The 26,398-nt window shown below is 37.7% G+C and overlaps 1 protein-coding gene across 12 annotated transcripts in view; it reads right to left on the minus strand.

Annotated features, from left to right (window-relative positions):
* dmd (dystrophin) overlaps nt 1-26,398 on the minus strand; it is a 2,688,357-nt gene that overhangs the window by 1,747,030 nt on the left and 914,929 nt on the right. For all 12 annotated transcript variants that reach the window (XM_051926236.1, XM_051926244.1, XM_051926242.1 and 9 more), the window contains 3 exons: nt 19,798-19,899; nt 19,581-19,688; nt 4,618-4,797 (listed from right to left, as the gene is read on the minus strand). In XM_051926236.1, the coding sequence (XP_051782196.1) occupies nt 4,618-4,797; nt 19,581-19,688; nt 19,798-19,899 (390 nt within the window). The remainder of the gene's footprint in view (nt 1-4,617; nt 4,798-19,580; nt 19,689-19,797; nt 19,900-26,398) is intronic.

The raw sequence follows: 26,398 nt of genomic DNA on the forward strand, positions 1-26,398 counted from the left end.
GCAAAGTTGACCTTGCCAGGATTAAAAAAGAAGTGGAAGGCACTGATGTGCAACTGAATATGAGGATAAATACATCAGAGTGTATAGTGTGAAAATGACCCCATATATGTCTTCAGTGGGCATCTTCTTTATATACATCTCAAATACCACTGTCATCTGCAACAAAGAAAACACAACTCCAAGACGTTGAGCATAATATGCTTTTACAGTCAATTTCCATCTAATTTCTGTGTTCTTTTGCTCACTTTAACCTTTTCTTTTTAATGCCCGTTTCAGATATGATTTTTCTCTTTGAAACTCTGCCTTTAAGGACAGCATCCCAGAATTGACACTGTGCAAAAAAAGTAATAAGCATCCCTCAGTAATTTAACTTAGTAGTAAAAGGTTTATAACAACCACCAGCTTTATTTTCTTAAGCAATGTTTTTCCACTTTTCTATCATATGCTCAATTCTATTACTTTTTGATAAAAGCACTGCATCTTCCAGTATGTGAAATTATCTTCATGCCAGTAGCACTCACTCCATTCAGAGAGCAGGAGTCGAGTGGAAGAGGTCAAATCTTGCCAGGAGGAATGGAGGTGGACGGAGAAAAAAAGAAAAGGAAAGAGAAAAAAAGAGAAGTGTATTTTGTGTCATGAACTGTGCTTTGGAACTGTGCTGTGAAGGTGGGAAATGATGGGAAATCTACTTTAATTAATATCCTTGTGGCTAATCCTGACAAAGCAACACAACCTCACACATGCGGCAGCTCTGTAGCCCAAGCACTAAGCCACCAAGGCAAGGAAGCACCACCTGCCTACCTGCAATGGGAAGAAGATGGCACAGGCACGACACTAAGATGGGGAGGGGCCAGACAGGCGCCATTGTCGTAGGCTTGAGAGAGAGAGAGACCATCCGGCCCTGTGTAGAGCCAGAGGACAGCTATTGGACAGGGGTGCTCAACACAACACTGTGGCATCTTGCAAATTTCTCACATCTCTTTTTGGCACTTATTCCCTAGTCTGAGTAAGTCCGGTCACCTGTGTGACGCCGAAGAATACTCTTAGAGATGACGATATGTGCTCGGATGGATCGAGCGACCATGACCTCAGCCTGTTATCCACACAGGAGAGCCACAGGACCTGCACCAAGGACCCAGGGGAGGTATGGAATAGAGAGTGGCCTCAGAATTGCTATCCTCAACTGATGAGACCTTGCAAAAGTGGGAGGGGGCTGTGAGTGACTGAGTCACACTCCCCGAAGAAGGTAAGAGGTCGGGGTATATGTGCTAAAGCTCTGCCAGTAAAGTAGAAAAGGTGGAGACGGCAGGCATGTTTGGAGGCTACCTTGACCCTCCTGATTATCAAACTGAGCATGCGCCGGGGAGGTTCATGCTGCCTGGCTTGCATCCAGCACAGAGGGAACTCCGCAGTGTGAGCCCTCTGCCGGCCGACATACTTGTTGAAGCTGGAGTGGGTCCTCCAACCTGTATGGTCTCTCTTAAAGGTGCTCGATAATTTAAGGAGCCTTGTTGAGGAACTGGAGAAGATGGCCATGGAACCAATGAAAAAGGTTGACACCCACTTGAAGAGGCATTGGGTCGGAATCTCCACCCTAATGTATTCGGCGGTACAGGTAAGTGTATTCTTTGCCATACAGAATACCGGAACACTGTGCAAATTGTTCCCTGCTGTGACTTCTGAAGGAAGGTGAGTAGCCGGAAGTCCGACAACAAGTGTAAGTGTGACGACTGACTGCTTGGCAGTGGGAGAGGAGGAGCTGAGGTGGTGTGTTCGTGCCAGCGTCCAGGTCCTTCAGCACCTCACCAAATCAGCAGTGGTCACGCACAAATCTAAAGGAGTGCAGAAAGCATGGGGTCTCTCTTCTTGCCATAGAGAGACCCAGACTGTCGCTGTACCCCAGAATAGAAGGAAGACCTGGAAAAGAAAGACAGGGTCTCCAAACAGTGCAGGACATGAGACTGTATGCTCATGTGTGTCGGATGGCCTATCTCCGTGGGGATGGGGGGACAAGCTGACCTCAGTTGGGCGTGAGGAGGAGCAAAGCTTCAAGCACTACTTCCATGTCCGCAGGGATACGAGAAGGGGAGAGACACTGCTACAAGTGTCACTAGGCGCTGTCCTATTACCAGGCCAATAGACGTCTGGGGATGGCGTCGACGCAGCGCATCCCCGCCCTCTTTTTGTCTTTTCATTTCCACGCAGAGCCATGGACCTGATGATGCCATCTACCTGTCCTACACAACAATCCTCATGAGACAGGACACTTCTCCCCACAAAGCTTAGCTGAGGGAGAGGCACTGTGACAGGCACCCACAGCCATTACCCAGCTGGGACACCAGCTGGATGGAAGGACTGGGAAAGAGAGCATCCACAAGGAACTACCTTCTCCTGGATGCTAGAGGGCAGAAATCCTGGGCGGTTGTGGCACCATGGATTCTCGCAAGGCACACTGGGAGTAAATATACAGTGCCACACCTTTCTCAGTATATAATTCTTCAAAAAATGTTTATAAATAAACAGCAAAGGTAAATATTTACACAATATAATGGCCAGGCTGATTATCTGGATGACAAACAGCTTTAAATTTGTTGGGATAACCATCACTAATGAACTGAAATGAGCACTACACCTTTTGGCTGTTGTTAAGTAGGTTCACCAACACCTCTACATTTTAGACATCTGAGAAAATCTCTGAATTCTCCATCTGTTCTGTCAAATTGCTATACATGCACAGTAGAGTCTATCCTCACTGGCTGAATTACGTCCTGGCATGGCATCTGCTTGGCTCAAGAACATAAAGCAGTTCAGTGAGTGGTGAAGATGGAACCTGTACCCAGCCTTCTATTCAAGACATGTATAGCATATGCTGCCTTGGAATGGCAAATTTAACTAAAGACCTCGGCAATCCTGCATAGTAATTTTTCTCTCTGATCTGTAGCACAGATAGTACAGGGCAGACTGGCACTCGCACCAGTAGAGACAGAGACAGCTTCCGAGACAAATACTATGAAATGTGTTTCTCCCCTTAAGTTCCTCTGTGTCACTTCATATCTCATTTTCATCATGTGGTCACTTGAAGCTTATTTTTAGCAAAATTCAAGAACTTTTCAGTTTAAAATAATTAATAAGATGGTCTAAGCCTTGTTTATTTACAAACAGCTACCAGATTTTTTTTTTGAAAGAAGACAGCTGATCAGTTTGACACATAGTAAGCCAATACAACACTTGATCAAAATTATACTGTTAAAATAAAAAAGTAAGAACAATACTTAATTTCAGTGTCCTAAGCCTGCAAGATATGATATGAAAAGTCCATAAATTATAGAAGCAGCAGAGGTTATTTGTCCCAACTCATTCGAAAAGTTCTAGTGGAGAGTTTAAAATAAGCAGGACATTGATTTACTGTTGTGAGAGTAGTCATGGATAGCAATATCTATAGAGAGGAGGTTGCTTGGCTTATATAGATTTTCTCTGTATTGCTAGTTGTGTAAATGGTAAAATTATAGTTAAGGGAAAAAAAATCTTGTTCTACATTATTTACTGAAATGAATTATGGGTAAAGGGCATATAGCATGAGCTCTAACCTCTAATAGTTAGCACATACAAGACTGAATGGTATTACTAGCCCTAACATATCCAGATATCCTTTTAAAATTCATCGGGATTTATGTTTCAACAGCATGAATCAAAAGCTTATTTCCGATTTTCACCAGCCATGGTGTGAAGTACTTTTTGGCTTCTATTGTGAATGAACATCTCCTTACCTTCCATCATTGTCTACAATAAGGTATTCACTATTCATAAAAAAAGAGTGCTCCAGAATCAAGTTTAGAAATATGATTCCTACACAGAAGTATGAGAGCTCAATAAAGTACAAGATGAAGGCAGGGAATGAGAAAGAAGGTATATGTGGAATCCTATAAATTACTCTTATTTAAAATAACATAGTGCTATTTGCAGTAATTTGTGTTTTATATGCCTCAACACAGATACATATGTGTGTGCATATTCTGCTCTAACATAAAACCCAATCAATTTCAACCAGTTACACTATTATGTCCTAAATAGTAAAGTTTACAATTTTAAAATAACTGCAATATTTTATATGAAGGAAAACAGCAAAACATAAAAAAAGATATAATTCTTTTGCATTTATATAGCACTTTTCTCACTACTCAAAGTGCTCAGCAATTACAGGTTAAGGGCCTTCTTCAAGGGCCCAACAGAGCAGAGTTCCTATTGGCATTTACAGGATTCGAACCGGCAACCTTCCGATTGCCAGTGCAGATCCCTAGCCTCAGAGCCACCACTCCACCTCCATGATATAATGTAACACATAGGAATTTCAAAGAGAGGGTTCTTCAAAGTGTAATTTGTTTAGTGTAGATATTCTAATAAAAGAAAATAATTTATTGTACAGTGAACTGCATATACTGTAACTCTGTTATAATAAACAAAAGCAGACAGCACTGATAAAAAAAACCCTCCAGCTGCTATGGGATTAGATACACATATCATGGCTAATCTACATTCAGCTGTGCAGTAAGACAACACATCTGGTCAGTCCCTGCCGTTTTGTCAACAAGGCAATTGATAGAAGAAAGTGTACACTACCTGCACTGAGTTTCTCTCTAGAGTCTGCACGAGAGCATCCCATCGCCGGGCAATATTCTCCAGACGAGCTTCAAGTTTTTCAGCCACATTCTTGCTTTTCATGGCTGACAGGAGGTCCTTGCTGAGAGAGCACAGCTTGTCCATCGTATGTCTTTTCATTTCCAACTCTCCCTTCAACATCTGTTGAATAACAAACAGTCAGAAACATATTTGCATTTTTTTTACCTACATATTCATCCTTTGTCTAAATCTGCTCTCTTTTTTCTAAAATCCCTGAGAACCAAATTAGCAGCAGACTCATGGCATGAAGCAGCATTTAACAGAACACTGGTCCATGACATGACATATTTTTAGGTAGGCTATTAAATAGTAAGTAGGTCACACGTTTACTCTCAGAACAGCCTGAAATTGTCAGGGAATGGCTTCAACTTGGTAAAAGTTGAAAGTAAGGCATAGGGATGTTGGTCATTTGTCAACCATAGGTTTTTGTTTTAAATAACTGCTGGTGGACCTCTACTTTGGATATTTTCTTCCCTTACCTACTAAAGATAGTCTGGAGACAAGAGAGATTATGATACTGAATTCACTGTCATACTCCTGGTGCCAGTCCATAACCTTCTAAGTGTCTTCGTTCAACCAGCATATTCACCCTGGCTGGTATTCAAATTTGTGTTTCTTGTTCATTTCGTGTTATTTTATGCCATTTATTTGTATTAATGTGTATTTTGCTTATTACATACATTTTTATTTGTGTTCATTTGTCCTTGGTTATGTCACTTGTGTTTTGTGGGGGGCTCCCCAAGGGGCAGGGCCACATGCCAATCACCTCCAGCAACAGCCCTCTATCAAAAAGAAAGATCAAAGCGAATGCGCAAAGCAAAATACTATGTGGATGGCATTTTGTGTATCATATCGCTGAGTCAGACTCTGAGTTGTAGATTTTGATGTAAGTGATCTGGAGATCGAAAATGAAAGTGAGGGGACAGCGTCAGCTGATCATGGTGCTGAACAAGTCCGTTTAGCTAATGCACCTATGCCAACGTTCATCTGGGAGGACTGCCTGTTTTGATGACAGATTGTGTAACACTGTGACTGCTACTGCTGCGCAAAGACAGCCAGGCAGCTGGCCCATCTCGTATTCCTGCTGGTCATTGAGCTGTCCCCGAGTTGCCGAACTGGCACTGACATGCAGCAAAAGACGTTTTATATTGATTTATGTGTGAAACCATTGCTTTGTGTGCTTTTCAGAAAACTGGCAAAAATATTCAGCCCTCAAAGAGTTAAGGGAGGGCCTCCCATGGTTCCTGGTGGTTCACTGAATGTGCTTGGAGTGGAGTGTTTGTTGTGTTATTGTGTCTTTTGCCTTGTCTTCCGATTTCCTGCATTTTCAACTCTGTGCTGTGATTTTCAGCTGCATCTTTGGTTTTCTTATTGGGACTGTGTTTGTTATTTTGAACATCTGCTCTGTTTTTTGACCACGATTTTTGGATTCTGTTTTGGGACTTTGTTTTCTGTGTCTACCTTGCCTCTTCAGGCATCTCCCTGTGCTCTTCAGAGCTTTGGGCAGCCTTTTGTTAAAATAAACCTTTCATTTTTATCAAGATTTGACTTGCCCCTTATTGTTTTTTAGTCAGGGTATTTTAACGGTGTTTTCCCCCACTAGTGGGCAACCTTGGAATTGTTTTTGGTACCTGTGCTTTCAGGACTTCCAGATCACAAAAAAGTCTTTCCTTAGAATAAGTACTCTACTGCTGTGAAATTAAACTGCCTGATTGACACTAATGCTCAGAAATCTTGTCGCATTCAAATGAAAATCAAGGCTTAAGACTCCTTATTTTAGAGTAGTATTAACCAGTGGTTGTTCACATTTTTTCTAAGGACTATGGGGAACATTGTGATTGGCTTTTCTATTATTATTTTTTCATTATCTTTATCTTCTCAGTTTCCAGAGTTAGTGATTGGCATCTTTACTCTTTTGATTAATTTTAGTTTTGGAAAGGGTCTTAAACACTAGGGTCCCAAAGAGGGTTATTTCCTATATATTCCTCCACTTTGTTGTCAGATTACCTTAACATAGTACACTTTACAGTACTATTTACTTAGAGATCTAAGTTCCTCAACTGTAATGAAGCCTCTCCCTAACTAATTTAGAGTGAAATAACTTTGTGGGTTATGTTTTAAATCCTGAAACATGAACACTGCATGCAACGTGGGGCCATCTTAAATAGTGTAGGATCAATGACTGCACGTTGGAGTGTAATCAAATGATCAGCAACAGCACCATTGCCAACAAAATCATGGCAGTGTGTGTGTGTAGAATATAAGCTAAAAAGGTGGCAATAGTAGTGAAAATTGTTCTATAAAATGTCAGGGTGATGAAATCACCAAAATAACAGGGATAACAACTCAAACCAATACAAGACATCATAATTGTATGCATAAATTAACATAAGTGCTTCTGAATAAATTATAACAGCCAGACAAATGCAGGTGTCATCATTAAAGAGTCACCAGAACATTTCTCTTTATTAAGGGGTTCTTAACGTTTTTAATCTGTGGATCAATATAAGAAAATTGATACCATACTGGGACCCAAGATTATTCTTAATAACGAGTGTAGCACTAACATATGATGATTTTTGAAAGCACTATATGAATGATCACATAACTTAGTCATTTGACTCATGGTGCTCAATAAGTAGTCACAAAATAATGAATCAGTGCCATTTATTTACAGTACCTTGACTTAAGTTTTTTATTTTAACAAAACGTTTTTCAAATGAGCTCCACCATTAACAATACATTCTTCTGACTCAATATGCAAAATGGTTAGTAAATCCTGGTTTTCCTTTAAAAACTGAGTGGAAAAGGTTGAGTCACCTAGATAAATTACACCTAATAATATAGACGCTATTTATATGAGAAATAGGATAAATCTTGATGAAAAAATTCACTGATCAGCCAGTCTGAAGTGTTCAATGCCACAGGCTCCACAGACTGTCTAACCCTTTTGATATTTTTTGGTGTTACAGTTCTCAATGGTCTGATAAACAGATGCTTCATAATAACAGTGGATTGAAATAAATCAAACCACTGTTAAATAGTGCTAAGACGAAAAGAATTTGTCCTTTCCAAGGCAAGTTAAACGTAGTACAAAACCGTCTTTGCATTCTGTGGCAGATTTGGATTCAATGTATGTCGTAATGACCACTGAAACTGCATTTAGCATAAAACATTGCCACTGCACTATATACACCTCGCCATATTGTATCAAACCCCAAATCCTCTCAAAAACCATTGCGTCCTTGTGTCTTACGTACCTGTTATTTTGGTTTTGCCATTTTAAATTATCGACACAGTTCCTTCATTTCACAATCTTATTCGTTATTCCTTCTCTCTCACTCTCTCTCCCGTTCTTATGTGTGTCTTTGCTTACCAGTTATCTCAGTTTGATTGTTTCACAGGTTTGTGTCTTGGAGAATTTTATTTTCACATAATAGAAACAAAAACTATCTGTGATTCATCCACAGTGTTGTTTATAGTATGCATCTCAGATCAAAGTACATTAAATAGGAGAATTCGTCACAGAATTCATGCTTGGACAAACCCAGCTAATTTTACTAAACAGTCACGAGGCTACCCATTCCACAACATGTCTATGAGCCAAACTGGTCCATGACCCGTGATTTACGAAAAACTGCTCAATAGGAATGAAACATTCAAACATTTGTCATGAACCAAATACAGTAAATACTCCTTATCTGGTAGGAAACATGGTCACTGTGATACTTTATACCACAGCTTGTGTTGCACTTTAGGGTGCATTTTCAAGTGTATTTTTGTAGGAGATCTGAATATAGTATTCCTTTTGTTGAGTTCTATAAAAAATGTTCTTGAAGTAATTTCTTCTTTAACCTTTAGAATGAAATTTGCAGTTAAATAACACATTTTATTCTATTTTCCTTGCATCTCCGATCACTGAACTGACTTCACAGTCAAGGAGTTTGCTGTTTTGTAATTTATAATTTCTTATCTGTCCCTGCAGCTTCCAATGAAAATCACCTTAGCCGCAATACCTTTTGAAATTTTTGTAGGCAGTCTTCATCACTGAAGCTCCTGCCAGACCTTCCCAACAATGAGCTTTCATCTCCTCTTTGATTCGTGGTAAGATCAATAGGTGATTACTTTTGAAAGCCTCATCTTGCAATTTTTGATTTTTTTCATCATGTTTTTTTAAGAATTGTGATTACTAATTTTACAGGTAGGATGATTTAATCTGGGAGAGCTCCAAATCTAAAAATTATGTATACAGTTGTTCCGTGAGACTGAACTATAAAATAAGCCCGGGAAAGGAAACTGTTTTAACCCATAACGTGCAATCATTGGCTGATCACATGTAAATGAGAGATAATAGCCCGCAAAAGTGCTCATCATTTTTGGTAAATATAGCTTATGTACAACAGAAAAAAAAACGTTCATCCAAATGAGGGTTTTAAGATAAACTTCACCCTTTTATCATTTTAGTTAGCTGTTATCATACATACTTTCATTTATACTGTAAATGCCAAGACTGTTTAGACATTATGAACTTTAAATAGTTGAAAATGTACAATCACAGTTCTTATGGCTTTGGGAACTTGTAACATCTCTCCAAGTACATGATAAGAGTGCCATATTATACTACGGACTAAGAACTCTAATCTAGAGCTACAGAAGTGTCTTGCCTCTCAAAGGGAATTTATAAAGTCATTCAAAAGATGGGAAAAAAGCTTAAAGCCTTTATTCATAAAACCACTCAAGCACTTATTCAGTCCAGTTTTACAAGCAGTTATGCTGGGAATCGCTGTAATACAGCATTTATAGTTTACAATGTATTGTGATGCTTTTCTAAGCAGACCACAAGAAGCCGTATTGCAACTACCTTTTACTATCATTCAGGACATATACAATAACTGAACTAACTCCACAAGCATTTTGGCTTATTTCATTTTATATTCGCAGTATTACATGTAATATCTATCTATTTAGCTAATGACACCATTAATATTCATTTAAAATGTGGATGTTTATTTTATTTAATGCATATTGTGGCATAAACTATATTAGCTTGAAGATTTTTTTTTCTGTGAACCACACCACTTTTGAAAGACATGACAATTCCGGTTCTCAGTGTACAGACAAGATGCCGTGAACTTGCAATTTTCAGTTTTACTCAGGCATGAGAGAGGTGAAGAAATTGAATAGTTTACTTGTGGAAACAGCTACACATCATGCTGTTTTGGTGTGTTTTCTGAAATGTGAAACAGCCAAAAATACTGCATGCAAAAAATACAACAAACTTAAGTCAGCAGAAAAATATATATAGCAACCGAATTTACTTGGAATGCCGAAATTAAATTTGTGTTTGGATACATATTCTTCTGATGATCACTGCAAGGGTAACAGGTATTGCTATGCATTTTGAAGATTAAACTTTATTCTAATGTAAATTAAAATATTAATTCATTTGTCTAACCCAACTATTGCTTAATTGAGTCCCAAGAAGCTGGAGCCTATCCTGGAACCGTAAAACACACGGCAGGAACCATTAAATGCTATGATTGTTCACCACACATTAGCTCAAATTAGAGTAGCCTATCCTCCTCATCCGAAGGACTTTGGTAATGATGGAAACCAGATTCTGTATAGATAGTCCATTTAACAATGGAGGAAGCATGGACAATTCATGCAGAGAATTTCCAGATTTAAATCAAAGACATAGTGCCACCATGGTGGACTAAAACATAATCTCATTGTTTAGAAGTTTCCACAGAATTAAAAAACAATAATGGTGAAATTTTATTTTCTTTGCTCCCAATACATTTATATATATACTGTATGTTATTACATTGCTTTAAATGTTGTCACCAGTGTCTTTATGCCAAATAGAAAAAATTAAATCAGAAGATGTTATGAATGTTTATGTTTATAAACCTGTACTCTTGTTTGTGATTTCAGCTCAAAACATAGAACATGTAATATTTGATTTCCTGATTTCTCTAGCTTGGTGTATAAATTATACTTTTTACCAAAAATTTTAACCTGTCCTTTTTCACTTTGATAGTTAAATTTAGTGCTATATACACGTTTCATATATCCATTAACATTTTTAATTTTTTCACTTTTTACCCGAACATACAATAATAAAGAAAAAACTCTTTATCTCTTAAGTCTATTTGGTTACTTTTGCCATTTGTGTTTAGTTTCAACATTAAACTTTAAAGCTTTCACAGGTTCAGTGTGATTAATTTGTTTACTTTTGGTGTTTGGAATAAAAATAAATAAGACTTTTCTTGATAACAATAGTGGTGAATTCAATTCTAAATGACAGGTTATATTGTTAGTAGGTATCCAACGTATGTTTACTTCATCAAATCAATACAATTAATTCATGAGCACTACAAGAAAATCTCACCTGAATGCCCGCATTTCCCTAAGTAAAAGCTTTGTCTTTAAAATGTCTGTTCACTTACAGAGATTCTTTTTTCTTTGAAATAAGGGTTGCTCTGGGGTTCAACCCAAGAGATAAAAAAGGCAACTACAGAAAATGTTATGTTTTTTATAACTGCATGTTTATGCCTTTTGCAGTAGTGTGTTTACCTACTTCATCCCATATGGGGAGCTTGAAGGTAAAGCAGTCACTTTAATTAAACACATATCCCAAGAAAGCTAGCAACTACAAGAATCAGAATAAAATAGTTTTGGATACATTGATTTTTTCTTTTGTATACTGCTCCTTATATGCTACATATAAGCATATAACATGTGGCCAAATACACAAATATGTACAGAAGATCTCTTAGGTCATCACGAAGAAGCAATGTATAGATTTTGTATTGAGTCGATCAATTGCAAAAGTGAAATAAACAACTACAACCAATTTCAAAAGAACAAAAAATGGAAAAACACAGAAGCTCTCCCTGCTTCCACAATCCTACTCTCATCCAAAGTTAAAACACTAGATCATCAACTTTTTTACTTCAGTGGTCAACAGTCACCCCGCTTTTCACTAGAAAAATGACATACACCTTTTTCTCAATATTGAAACTGCTTTACCCATTAATGTGTAACACAGAAAGTTCAAGATGTGGCAAAAAGATTTCCAGAAACAGGCCAGTTCTACTCTTTTAGTAATGGCAGCAGAAAAAAAAACCTCCTCTGCTCAATATACTGTATCTAACAGGAGGTGATGTCTATGAGGAGAAATGTATGAAGTATTAAAAGAACAGCAGTAGAGAGTATCAAAGAAAGACCATTAGAAGCAAAGGACATGAAGGAGGAGACAGGGACAGTTATAAAACTGTTGACAAATTAGGTAGGAGCATTAAAAGAACAATGAATGCAGTACTGGTCAGTGTCCAGTCCCATAGCAAAAACTTTACGTAAGATATAGACAATGTACACATTATGCTAAATATGTGTGTTGCTGAAATTTAGCAAACTAAATAAAGGATTCACCGAAATAAATGTTCAGTAATAAATCCTGAAGTGTCAACAGAGAAAAGTAAAAATATTGAATGAAAATAAAATCAGGATCCCCCACACCCCCACCAAAGTCACCATCTTCCACCCATACACCTTTATTACCCATGTTTATGACATCCCTGAACAGGAAAATTTAAAGGCATACAAAACCTAAACACACATAAATCAGTAGTGCTATCCAAAGATCGTTCTTGGAGACAAGAAGATTAAGAAGGAGAGAGGCAGTGAGAATCATAGGACACCATTACTTGGATTAATAGCACCATAAACTACCACTTAACCATATTATGGCTAGAAGACTCATTAATCCTTCCCACTGATGGTTCGATAAAAGAGTAAAATTGAATAAAAATGCTTTCTAGAGAAGTAAAGTAGGAAGGTTGGCTAGTTTCCAGTGAGAGGCAAAAACCAAATTGGCCACAATTATGCCCAGAGAGAATCATCTCCACTAGGTTGGAAGGAAGGGGAGACAGAGAGATAAAGAGTAAAGAGGCTCAGTATAACATAGATTTATGGATTTAAAACAATGTTGATCAAAAAGGAAACTGAGAGAAATAGAAGACCAAAATGCAGAGACTAGTGAATATAACCTGATAATTAAAATGTGCCAGGGACATTTCCCAGAAGTACAGCAAAGTGATGGAAGGGAGTAAGATGACAGTGAATAATGAACTTGAATTAAAAGCTTTAAAACTTGGTTGGATTGAATATTATGATGATTGGGATTTATGGATGACAGAGTGATATTTCTAAAAATGGCATTCCAGGATGCTAATTTCAGTGTAGAAGAGGTATAGGGTACTTGACCTAAAATACAACTAGTGAACTGGCTTTGTATAGGAGCATGGCAATAACAAAAAAGAAGAAAGGATGAGAGGGAAAAGGGGAAGATAACATGAATTCTGGATGCCTTACAAACGGACATCAATTAATGAAAAAAGAAAGAAGAAGAAGGAATAAGAAACCAGGATCTTAACAACTAGAACATCTCAGAGCCCAGAGTCAAATAAATCCAAGGATACTGATACTCAGATGAGTGGAGGGCAAAAAGCAGATGAAGCATCCAACAGTTGTAAAGGCTCTGTTGAAGAAGGGAATGACATGGGAACCATGGGAATGACAATTTTGAAATGTCCCCAGGTGTCTTTCAATTCAACATCATGTTCATACAGCATAACAGATAACTGGACGACAGCAAAAGAATGAGATTTCACTTTCAGAAATAGGAAAGGGGAAAAGAAAGGGAGATGGGAATATGTTTGGAAGGGAGCCATGATCAAAGTTTAACAGGATCAATCGAATTCCAAATCAGACAAAGGCAAAATTATGTTTCTGAAAGGACATCCCTCAGCCTGATGTTTAATGGATTAAGATGTAAGGCTTAATGGAGGGTCGTTTGGAATTCTTAAGAAATGGAAAAGAACGAATCTGATTTAAGATGAAGAAGCATGGCACTGAATAAAACCCAGTCATGCAAAAAATACTTATGATAATAGCCAAATGGAAAGATAGTTGGAGCAAAGACAAGATGAAAATGATTCCTTTACATTCTTTACACATGGTGGTAGCTGAAGAGATAATGCCCCGGCATAATTTTAAAATGAATTTAAATGTATGTAAATTTAAAAAAAGATATCTAAATGAAATTGTCAGAAGAAAGATGTGTAAAAAAATAGTTAAGGACAGAAGGGTGGATTTGGACTACTTGATTTTATAACCAAATACACCCTCACGGGAGTTTAACAGATGAAAGATGTGGGGGAGATCTGAGAGGAAGCTACCAAGAAAAGCAGGATATTGTCTACATACAAGAGGATTTTTTGAGGGATACCATGTATATTAATGTGAGTGCAGTTTATGAAGAGTAATGGGTGGACGCTCAAGAAAGACCTTAAAGAGTAAATGGGATAAATGACAGTCTTGTCTGGCATGTTTATAAATGTGAATGGATTCATACATTTTGAAAATGATAACAGTGATTATGTAGTGGGATGAATAAAACATAATAATAAATTCCTTATCACACTTAAAACGCAACAAAGAAAAGCTGAACTCATTGGGTCAAAAGACTGTAGTTACAGAATGGCAGCCAAGGGCTGTAAAGCTTAGCTGCATTCTTTATATAATGAAGACATTGAATGTTAACTGTGACTTGACAGGACCAGATAAAACCCATCTGATTAGTATGAATTAAATTGTGGACGACTGTTTGTAAATGCTGGGCAAGACATTTCGTCCCCAACTTGGCATTAAAATTCGGCAGACAAATCAGGCAGTATTTTCACACAATAAGACAATGCCTTTCATATAAAATGAATTGCCAAATCAACTGAAACGGTAATTTTGTTTGGAGATGAAGGCAGTGTTTAACATTTGAAAAGGTGGGTTTCACAGTTACTTCTAACAGGTGAATAAAACCTCTAGAAGAAGACAATAAGATATTGATGATCTAATTTTACCCATTAAGTCCAAAGATTCCCTAGTTCACTCTGTCATAAGACATAGAGTTTGGAATTATTGTGAAAAACTGAAATACCAGGAGATGAGTTCTTAGCTAAACTTTTATTCAGAGTCAGAAAAAGAGTCAAACCAAAAAATGAAGGGTCAAAATGTTAATCACAAGTCGAAGGCAAAATAGGAGGCGAAAACCAAAACAAACTTATCTCTAGAGCCTGCTTTAAAAATGAGCTAACGAAACTAAGGGTTCAGAAAAAGAATATCCACTAAGAGATCAAGCACTGCATAGTAATTTGCTATTTATATTTTCAAATCCATGACATCATCTAAATGACAAACAAGATCATGTGTTGCCTCTCAATGACATGGAATAAACGAGATGGTTAAAAAAAATGACAAATTGAGTCAAAATGAAAAATGTTACTAAAATGGAATCCTCAGGTCTAAAAACAACCCTAAAATATGCAAAAATACACACATGAATAGCATTTGATACTACAACCCCAACTCGGAAAAACTTGTCACAGTGTGGAAAATGCAAAAAAAAAAACAGAAAGTAGGGAATTCAAAATTGATTTTGACTTGTTAACCATCACAAAGAATATATAAAGACAAAATTTTTTATGCTTCATTTTTTTCATAAATATACATCCAATCTTGCTATTAAGGGCCTGCAACACATTCCAAAAACAGTTGGGGTGGGGCAATTTTGGGGCAATAATGAGTTAAAAAAAGAAAATTAGAATATGAGTAGAAGTAGATGATATTCAGAAGGTGATTGCTGTCATGTTTTCCTACGAAATCTGTATCCAGGAAAGCCCTACTCTTTTAGGAACAAAATTGGGATGAGGATCGTCAATTTTCTAACAAATGCATGTGAGAATCATTTAACAGTTTAAAAACAAATCAAAAGAGATTTGTGTAGTTTATCCTCAACAATGCAATATATAATTAAATAAATCAAGGAATTTGGAAAATTTTGGTGCATGAAAGGCAAGGGTGCAACTTTAAGCTGACTGCCCGTGATCAACGATGCTTCAGCTGGAAAAGTCAATATACCTCAGTTACAGTGCCATTGGCTAATCGGATGTATCAGAAGTAGTACGTAACTAAGTACTTTTCTGTATAAAATATTTGTAATGATTTTTCAACTAATATTATTAGGACACTTGAGCTGCTTAATGTTGAGCATGCTACATACAGTCCTTGGTGGTGTTGACGTAAAAGAGATTGCAGCAAAACATTATATTGTAGCGACCTTCGCGTCAGATACGAAAAAGAAGAAAAAAACAGACAGACGAAATAAAGTTCAGAAAACAGTTTACTTGAACATTAAAGAAGAAAAAAAACACAGGGTTGTAACAGCAAAAAAAAAAAATTTACGTCTTTGACTTTGAACTATTTACAATCTCCTATATTTCTCTCATATTTATGGTCCTGAGGGATGCCGTTCAAGAAAAGTAAAACAGAAAAAGAAAAATGCTGACTTCATAACCCCACGACAAAACCTTCTAGCCCCTTCTCCAACGAGACTTCGAACCCTCCTCCCGTACCCTCCATCCAGGGTACCGCTCCCCTCCCTTTCCACGTCAATCATACCCCCGCTGTCAGTCTTCCACGTTGTACTCTGCCCTCTCTCAATCGGACCCAACAGTCACTCCAAAAGGCCTTCACCCTGGCTGGGACATTACACTATTAAAAGACATCACTAATAGCTGTATCCAGAGAGGTACAAAAGCGATTTAAAGTTTATCCATTCAAAACTAGAAACTGATCAAAAATCTCGGCTCTCCATTACCATTAAAACCTAAAATTTGTTCTCCATTTATATTTATTTCCATAGTATACAGTGGATTTGAGTGTCTACCAGCAGTTACTGATTACTTTTACTCACCCAAAAGTACAGTTCTGTTCTCTTGTTATCATATTCTAAAAAGCAGCACCTCCATCTGCCACAGAGAAAATCATGCTTCAATTTCTTCACTCATGGCTTGGCTCCATCGGTTAATCTGCAGTGTTTTTTTCTCATTTGTTATGTCCTTTTCTTAAACTTCAGAAAGCACTTAACACTGATCTTTGATTGGTATTGTGACAATATGCAGGTGGACAACAGTGTTGGCTTTCTCAAAAATGCAAGGCTATGCACTGGTTAAAAAATGAAGTGTAATCAATTTCTCTCAGATTTATTTTTACATGTGACACACCTCGGGTTCGTCAAAGCAATCAAAAGTGCTGCATGATATTTTTCCCCGCTCCTCCTGATTTTGCCAAGGAGACCCTCCCCTACTCTTCTAATCATAGAGGATTCACAAAGGGGGAAAATCCCCCCATTCTTCAAATGCTGTCTGTGGTTCATCAAGGAACTTTAAAAGGTAAATCTGGGTCCAAAGGCGATAAAGGCTGTGAGACAGTGCTCTAAAATAAAGGCTGTAATCCAGTGAGATAATGAAATTGATATGCCAAAGTGGTTAAGGGAAAACAAAATGCCACTTTTATCGAACTTCTTATTTAAAGTTTTTGAGCACTGATGAAATCATCTGGAGCGGCACACTGGATGACAGGAATTGTAGTCCAGACTTCAGTATTTGCATGTATTTGTATTGTATGGTTGAAGATAAGATTAAAGGGGAATTGGTAATATATATTAAATATCTTTCTTACTGGATCAGTTGCATGAAATTGAGTACGCTCACAGCCACAGCACCTGGCAAGCACTTGCTAAATGCACTCTTTTTGACCCTCACCGCACTTTGCTTCTTTCACTTTGCTTCTGAGTCTTACCAAATTAATTAAATGGTATAACAAAATGCCTGTACATTAAAATGTATTAAAATAGGCACAATATACAATGCTAAATACATCTATTTCTTTTTTTGTTGTGGTCAAACAAAAGTGTGATGGCAAAGTAGTAAAAAAAAAAAATCCCAGAAAGTACAAACTTATAATAACCTCTCCCTACATTCAAATATGACAATCACACCATCAAAGAACAAATTTAACAAAATCATAATTCCCAAATCTCCCAGGGGCTTTGGAGTTTCAACTATAGATATACAAGACCATGAGAGATAATTTATAGCAAAGGTGCAAAAAGAAAATAGAAGCCATATATAGGCTTTTAGTGTGTCAGCGTGCCGACCTCCACAGTTTGAAAGATTTAGATGAAGCATTATTAATTATAGCAGTGGACATTTCTAAATGGATTAAATTAAAAAAAATTAAACAGCCCAGTGTTGAGAGGTCATCAATTCTGGGGATTTCCATTTAGATGTAGTAATGATTTTAGCAGCTATGGTACCTAATAACAACACTCTGTTTTGATAATAATTAAAGGAGAGAGAAGAATCATCAGCAAGGAGAAAGACTGAAGGAAAAAGGGAATTTTACAGTTTAACATACAGAAAAGCAAATGGGCAACTACAGACCAGAAGGCAAAGACACCTGGACACTCGCCGAAAACATGAAGGAAAGCACCAGGGAGATCTAGAGAGCAGGAATGACACAGTAAATTCAATACCAAGCCCATTTTGTGTCACTTTCTAGGAGTAAGGTATGTTCTGTGAATAAGCTGAACTTGTGAAAACTGATAGTTTGTGTTTTTGGAAGACAAACACTCACGACATGCCTTTAGGAACCACAGACCACTGGATTTTCTAGCCCTTATGTTCCTCTTTCTTTGTGTGTCTTCTTCCCTTTGCTCATTGGACATTCTAGCCCTTACATCCTTCTTTTTCTCTGCTTCTTGTCGCCTTTGTTCATCACACTTGCTGCCCTCTTGTGGAGAGCAAACAACATTACACCCAGGCATGGAGGCCAGATGTTTTGTCATTTTATATAGCTAGATTACTGGCATTGACAAAGGCAGAACTGATAATTAATTGATTAACATCAATCAATCAGTTCTTCTCACATCTCACACATTTTTCTACAGCAGAAAGTGCCCATACCCTATATGTGCTGCTACATAATTATGGACAAAAAGACAAATATAGGCATCTGTTGGGAGTTATGAATTAAATGAGTGCATTATTATGAAATACGAGAATCATATTTAAGAATGAGTTTTTGTTTCTAGTTTTTTAAGCTATATCTTTCATCCAGGACTTTGAGGACCTCATTAAATGTAAGAAATTACAAGATAAATAGCAGCTGTCAATTTGATATTTTTGTTGTGCTTTTTCAATATATTTAAAGACAACATGACAGTGTTCTCTCATTTTTCAGTAACATCAAAATTCCCCAACGAACAAATACTGGCACGGTTTCTTCAGACAGTGTCTTCCTTAGTGTTCCGTTTGGCAGTAATATGTAAATATACAGTAAACATTACTGAAACACAAACTGCTCTGATATCCTTGATCTGTTCCTCTCTAATGCAAAGAAAGGCTATTACACCAAGGGGTTGAAACAAATTTATCAGATTATATGTATTTTCCAACCAACTCTGTCTAATTTAGGTTTGTTTGTTTAGACATTTAGCAGTGCCCAAATATGCTCATTTCATGTAATATAAAAGTTTGAAGAATTTCATACATCATTTTACAACTTGGGCAATTAATGATGGATTTGTTTGTTTTGCTCTAAAGCATATAATGCAACAATAAAATGAAAATAATGAAACAAAAAAAACTTGTCTATTTAATAAGTTCATGAAAGAAATGAAAACCTTTTTTAATGCATTCTTTCTGATAAAATACATCTAAAGAATATCCCTCTTGGTTCTCCCCCTGATTAATTGCAACATCAATTTATTCTACTGTGATTTCCTTAATCATGCAGTTTTCAAAGCTGACAGGCCTTCTGGATTTTCATAATGAACTCTGACTGCTGACAAATTCCTAGAGAAATAATTTGTTGGCTTTAGAGCTGGTAAATTTGGAACAATTTATATGTGCACAGTTATATTAGTATGGTATTCTATTTATAATTCAAGTCACACTTTTATATACATTTGCTATTTTGTTCATATTTTAAACACTTACTGCTAATTTTCTTAGATTGGCCACCATTTCATTTTGGTCTTTAAATCCCGTTGTCTGAATTTTGTTAACTGTATCTTCTTTTTCAGTCAGCCAAGCATCAAATAGGCACTAGAGATTGGAAAGCATGAGAAAATTAAAACAAAGACATATTAGGTGCAAGAATGTTATTTTATATTTCAAAAACAAGTCAATAATTTCCCTGAGAAGCATACAATACCTGTTCTTCAGTGAAGTGTTGCCACTTCAGCAAAATTTCTTGCAAAAGGATCCATCGCTCTTCTGTCCATTTGCAGATAGCAGCCCATCTCTCTCCCAGATGCTGTAAAACAATTGTTAAAATAAAATGACTCCCCAGCCACCATATAAGAAACAATTCATTATTTTGTTATCTGCGTTCTTCAGTATGTACAGTATGCACCTGTGAGTATGCCTGTGTTAAATACACCTATGTTGTGAAAGGATTCCTTAGTGGATAAAGGATACACAATTTTCCAGTTGATAAGTTGCACTTCAGTGTCTATAGGCTTATAAAGTTAAGGAAAGGTTTCCCATTTAAGAATGAGGTAAAGACCAGCAGAAAACCAAAAACTTCTTGGCTAGAGGGCAGCATTTGTTTCATAACACACATGAAATAGTTCTATAAGAAAATGTAAAATTACTGTGCTGCCCTAGCCCTTTAAAGACGGCTCATGGATTCGGGGACAACTGGTGCAGCTAGCTGTAGTTTAATTAATATTTGCCCTGGCACTGAGAGTGACCTGACAGGAGGTTAAATTCCACCTCATGCCAGCAATCACTTTGAGTATAGATTTCAAAAGAAGGTTTGCAGCCAAAAAAGGACACTTAGATAAATGTACTGTTTGAGGTGAAAAGGGAGTGTTTATGTGTAGTACCATTCCACTTAATAGTCAATGACCTGTGTAGGCATTGGCTTTGTTTTGCTCTTCTATTTTTATTTTGCGTTCTAAATTACCTCAGCCCACTCTTGTGTCTTTTAAAATAAATTCACCATTTTTCATATCTTTCACTTCATTCCATCATTAATGAGCATGCAAAGAAGGTATCTTCTCATGGCATTATATTTATATGGGTGTTTTAATGCCAGATTTATCTGTTTAGTTCCATCTAATGCAGCTCTAATTGTGGGACACACATGCTATATTAGGCTATTGATACATTTTTCGAATAAAGCATTTTATCTTATATTAGCTATAGTTTAGTTAGCCTGTTTCGAAGGCACTGCTTGAATTTAGGAGTGTCAGAGGAGAGATGCTGAATATATTGGGAGAAGGATGCTAAGGATAGAGCTGCCAGGGAAGAGGAAAAGAGGAAGACCTAAGAGGGGGGTTATGGATGTGCTGAGAGAGGGCATGCAGGTGATGGGTGTAACAGAACAAGATGCAGAAGACAGAAAGATATGGAAGAAAATGATCCGCTGTGGCAACCCCTAACAGAAGCAGCCAAAAGAAGAAGAAGACACATGCACATCAAAGGTTCACCTTCTGGGCTCATCTGAGTTAGGTGCTGTCACTAATGGTATCATCTCATTCTCTATCCACAGTTACAAGAAGCTGCTCAATGAGTGCAACCTTCTGGTCAGAGGAGTAAAAATTATAGTTGTTCCTGGTAGGTGGCGTCTCATCTGATTATAGACTCAGCAGAGGATGGAGCTCCACTGCAGATATGACCACTCAAGAGAGGCACTACAGTGATCCCTCGCTATATCGCGCTTCGCCTTTCGCGGCTTCACTCTATCGCGGATTTTATATGTAAGCATATTTAAATATATATCGCGGATTTTTTGCTGGTTCGCGGATTTCTGCGGACAATGGGTCTTTTAATTTCTGGTACATGCTTCCTCAGTTGGTTTGCCCAGTTGATTTCATACAAGGGACGCTATTGGCAGATGGCTGAGAAGCTACCCAACTTACTTTTCTTTCTCTCTCTCTTGCGCTGACTATCTGTGATCCTGACGTAGGGGGTGTGAGCAGGGGGGCTGTTCGCACACCTAGACGATACAGACGCTCGTCTAAAAATGCTGAAAGATTATCTTCACGTTGGCTACCTTCTGTGTGCAGCTTTTAAGTATGCTGCACGGTGCTTCGCATACTTAAAAGCTCAAAGGGCACGTATTGATTTTTGACTTTGTTTCTCTCTCTCTCTCTCTCTGCTCCTGACGGAGGGGGTGTGAGCTGCCGCCTTCAACAGCTTTGTACCGGCGGTGCTTCGCATACTTAAGAGCCAAACAGCCCTATTGATTTGTTTGCTTTACTCTCTGTTTCCTTTGAAGAGGAAGATATGTTTGAATTCTTTTAATTGTGAGACAGAACTGTCATCTCTGTCTTGTCATGGAGCACAGTTTAAACTTTTGAAAAAGAGACAAATGTTTGTTTGCAGTGTTTGAATAACGTTCCTGTCTCTCTACAACCTCCTGTGTTTCTGCGCAAATCTGTGACCCAAGCATGACAATATAAAAATAACCATATAAACATATGGTTTCTACTTCGTGGATTTTCTTATTTCGCGGGTGGCTCTGGAACGCAACCCCCGCGATGGAGGAGGGATTACTGTACAGTCTAGTTTTGTTTTTTTTTGTTGTTGCTTTTTGTGCCATGGAGCTCTATTTCTGTTGTTGCTGGCAGCATTATTAAACAGGGAGACCTGGTTGGCATACCAACATTAATTTTGGCTCTCGTGTCATACCTCACTCAACCACAGCAGTTATATACTGTAGGTTTGAAATGAAAAATTTCTTAGGGTTGAAAAAAGGCATTTTTTACCTGTTATAGTAGACTTTGCATTGGTCTTACTATCTTTGCCATATTTGGCAGTTTTGTTAAAACTAAAACCAATTTTTGAAAGCGCATTTCTTTATAATTGAACTTCTGTGTACAGGGAATATTTGATGAGTTACTTTTTGTTAATTATTTTAACTTACTGTTTGATTCCTGACTTTGTAAATTCCCTTTGCTTCCAATTTGATTTGGGTTTTTGTGTACTGTAAAATGGGGGCTAAAGAATTCCTAAAGAGCACTCTTGGGGCCTCATGTATAAATGGTACGTACGCACAAAAATGTTGCGTACGAATGTTTCTACACTCAAATCGCGATGTATAAAACCTAAACTTGGCATAAACCCATGCACATTTTTACAGTAGCTCCAACCCTGGTGTACACAAGTTCTCCGCTCAGTTTTGCAAACTGGCGGCACCCAGCGTTAATGCAGTGCTACTGTTACTGTGTGGTTACCCTTTCTTTTTTAGATCCACATCCCTGACACGGCTTTATCATATACACTGAAATTAATTGCATATTGTTTATTAGTTTAAGGCATCTGATTGTAATTAACATGTAACAATATAATGGTCCAGGGAATAGCCAAAATATTCCAAATACCATAGCTGCTTTAGCATTGTTACTCTCACTGCACCTTCTTTTTCTTCTTTCAGCTGCTCCTGGGGTTGCCACAGAGGATCATCTTTTTCCATATTACTCTCACTGCACCACTCAGAGTATTTATATCACTGTATCTGAGTGGGGAATCACAGATCTACAGCAGCTGTTCAGAAAGAGAATTATCTGTATACAGCATCAAGCACACGCTGTCTCAGCCATGCTGTCTATTGAACTGCTCTCACACAGCAACAGCTTCAAAGCCTTTCCTATACGGACCTCGCGGTTCAGAAACAGTTTCATCCCAAGAACTATAAATGCACTCAATCAGTCCATCAAGTGCTCCTTGTAGAACTGCTATTGTAGAACTGTTACTTATAAGTACAATCACTTCACTGTAAACTTGCACTACAGTTATAATATTGCCACAACCTGAGCAACTTTATAAAGAGCGTATTTACATATGATGACGATATAATTTTTAAGATGAAATGCAGCAAAATATGTTTATTATATTATACAGATAAAACTTTAACTTCATTTAAATAATCTGTATTGTCAATAATTAAACATGTGAGGACACCATGTCGCTGCGCTAGCAAGGATGTGGCACTCCGTTCACGGATTGTTCCTGCCTCGCGCTGTATTCTTGCTGGTGCTGGTGCGACACTGGAAGGATAGATGGATAGAATAATTAAACCTGTACTACGAAGATATTTCAATGTTCCTTAAAAGTTTTGAAGAATCGGCGTTTTAAGCTTACAGATGGCTTAACGTCTATTATAGAGCTGATTGTGTGGCGATTGGGTATTTGGAGAAAGAAAAGTAAGGACAGGAATTGGGGGTTAGTACGTTTGAAAGAGACAGTACTGCTACAATAAAGTATTTCATCGAAGGTTGCGCACAGCGCAGCAAGCATCTTGCGTGAGACATGAACAATCACTGCGCCACCGTGTTCCCATGTTTAATAACGTGCTTTAACTCCTATAATCATGAAAATTATATCACATATACATCTCAGTATTTTAATTATTCAGAGAGCTGTAATATTACAAAATGTAATGGATTCTGTGTCTTGTCGGAGGAAGAGAAAGCCCGGAAGCAGGTAGTGATTCACACACATAGAGCACATAGAAGATCAAATACAAAACAAAGCATTTAACGTGCTACTTTAGTTACGACGGGATTTGAGAAACTAGTAATTTAAACGATTTTAAGATGAAGTTTATGATGTTCTACTTTAATAACAAAATAAACTATGTGATTAAAGTGGAAATTTCGAGATTAAAGTTGACGTTTCGTGCTTTTTTCCTACTGTGTGCCTTTTTTTTTCTCTGTACCCTAATAAGCTTTCATATGACACTCAGATGGTGGGCTACGACTCGCCTTTTCACTGTGATTTTGATATATGACAACTTCTTTTTTATTTCAGGCACTGTGCAACTTTGTGAATTTGAGCTTTCAAGATTCTCCGACACTCTATGTCACTCGATCAACTTCCTTTTGTTATTTATACCACTGTTTAAACCAACAAATAGTATGTTTTTCCTTGCCTCCACTTGATATTCGCTGAAATTCTTCTATTTTCCCCCGTGCTTTTGCCATTGTCTTTTCACAGAAGGCTGAGCTTAAGGGCTATTTATATTGATTTACATAATCAAAGGGGCATAATTCTGGGAGGAGTTGGGGAAGGGCAGCAGGTGTGTGCACGTGCGTTACTTTTCACGCTGACCAGGATTTATGTAGCGAAAGAACATGGAAGTTGGCGAACGCAGGGATTTATGCATCTGGATTTTTTTTGTGCGTTCAAACATTTACACTTTTGTCCATACGCCATGTTATAGTGTGAATTCTATGGATGGCGTTATACATGAGGCCCCTGGTCTCTTGGAAGATGTTGATCACACAAAATGTAACACAACCCACATGTACAAATAGTGTGAAAAAAGAGCCTCTGGTGTGTGAAATTCAAACATAACTCATTGCTAAAACACAAACTGACAAAGGGTTTTCCTGTTCAGTTTTGAAGACTAAACTGAAGCCCTTGGGACTTCCTGTATAACATTTTTCTTAGATTTCATACTAAAAGTAAAACTATGTGTGTGACCACATGGTTTTAGCCATTTCCCGTCACTGTCTGTCATTAACTATATATAGCATAGAGAGGCCTTTTTTGAATATTCATGATCTAATCACCATATAAATCTTGCCACGTTCCTGAGTGACATCTTTACTACAAACCATGGAAGAACAGAGGAAAAAAGGCAAAAAACTAAATTTAAGTGAATACGAACTTGAGATAATACTGACTGAAGTGGAGAGCCAAAAAAGCATTCTTTTTAATGGTCTGTCTGCGTCAGTCATAAATAAAAGTTGTGAGCAAGTGACAGGCACTGAGTGGAAAGAGCAATAGCAATGTACCATCAAGCAGTGCCCAGACTGCCGCCAGTACACAGCCTGAATTGGTGCAGGCCGCATGCACAGAAGTGCGATTATTAACAGAGTCATGTTTTGAATGGAAAATAAAACTGAAAGATTCACATAAGAAAAGTAAGTCTGGACATCCCCACAGTGCATTAAGCTGTTAAATTTAACACTCCACTCCTCTCCACTCACAAAATTGGCTGTATCTTGGCAAGTATTGATCTTACATCAAAATAATTTTACAGGGTGTCTCCTAGGTAACATGAGTACACCTCGCATTTTTTTCAGAATTTCTTGAGACTGAAGTATGTGGGATTTCTGGAAAATCGGTTAATTTGACATGGAATGACACAACAACTTTCTTATTGAACTTGTAAAAAGAGTATAATCATTTTGCCAAGTACATGTCAATGCTGTAATACATAGAAGTCTCTTTACATTCGATGTACAACATTGAAATGTCTTTAATTGACATTGAATTGTATTGTATCGATGTCTAATTGTCATCTTGGTCTGTCTCCGGTGGTAGATGCAGTCCCTTTTCTGCACTGTGTTGTGCAATGGTGCACAAGCCATCACAATGGGACAAACCTTTCAGGGGCTCTACAGCAGTGTGCTGCTTTACGAGTCCAAACACCACAATCTACCTTTTAATGAACCAACGGTCTATTCTATTATTATAATTCTTTACTTAGCAGACACCTGTATGCAAGGAGACCTAGAAAGCAAGTTATACTATTATTGTTATATAAATATTGATTCTATCACAGATCATGTTCAAGAGTGCCTTTCATTATACCTCCTTTCTTGCAGTACAGGTAGTCCCCAGTTTACAGACATCCGACCTACGACTTACGAACGAGGACGCAGCTGCGACACATGCGCCTCAGTTACTGCCCCTCCATCATCTTCGGCCTGGGGATGCTGCAAGCAGTGGCTGGAGGGGGACAATTTCACTGCTTGCGCAGTGTGGTGTCCCTTGGGCGACTCCTGGCGGCAAGC

Source organism: Erpetoichthys calabaricus, chromosome 4 (genome assembly GCF_900747795.2).
Source record: "Erpetoichthys calabaricus chromosome 4, fErpCal1.3, whole genome shotgun sequence".
Classification (NCBI taxonomy): domain Eukaryota; kingdom Metazoa; phylum Chordata; class Cladistia; order Polypteriformes; family Polypteridae; genus Erpetoichthys; species Erpetoichthys calabaricus.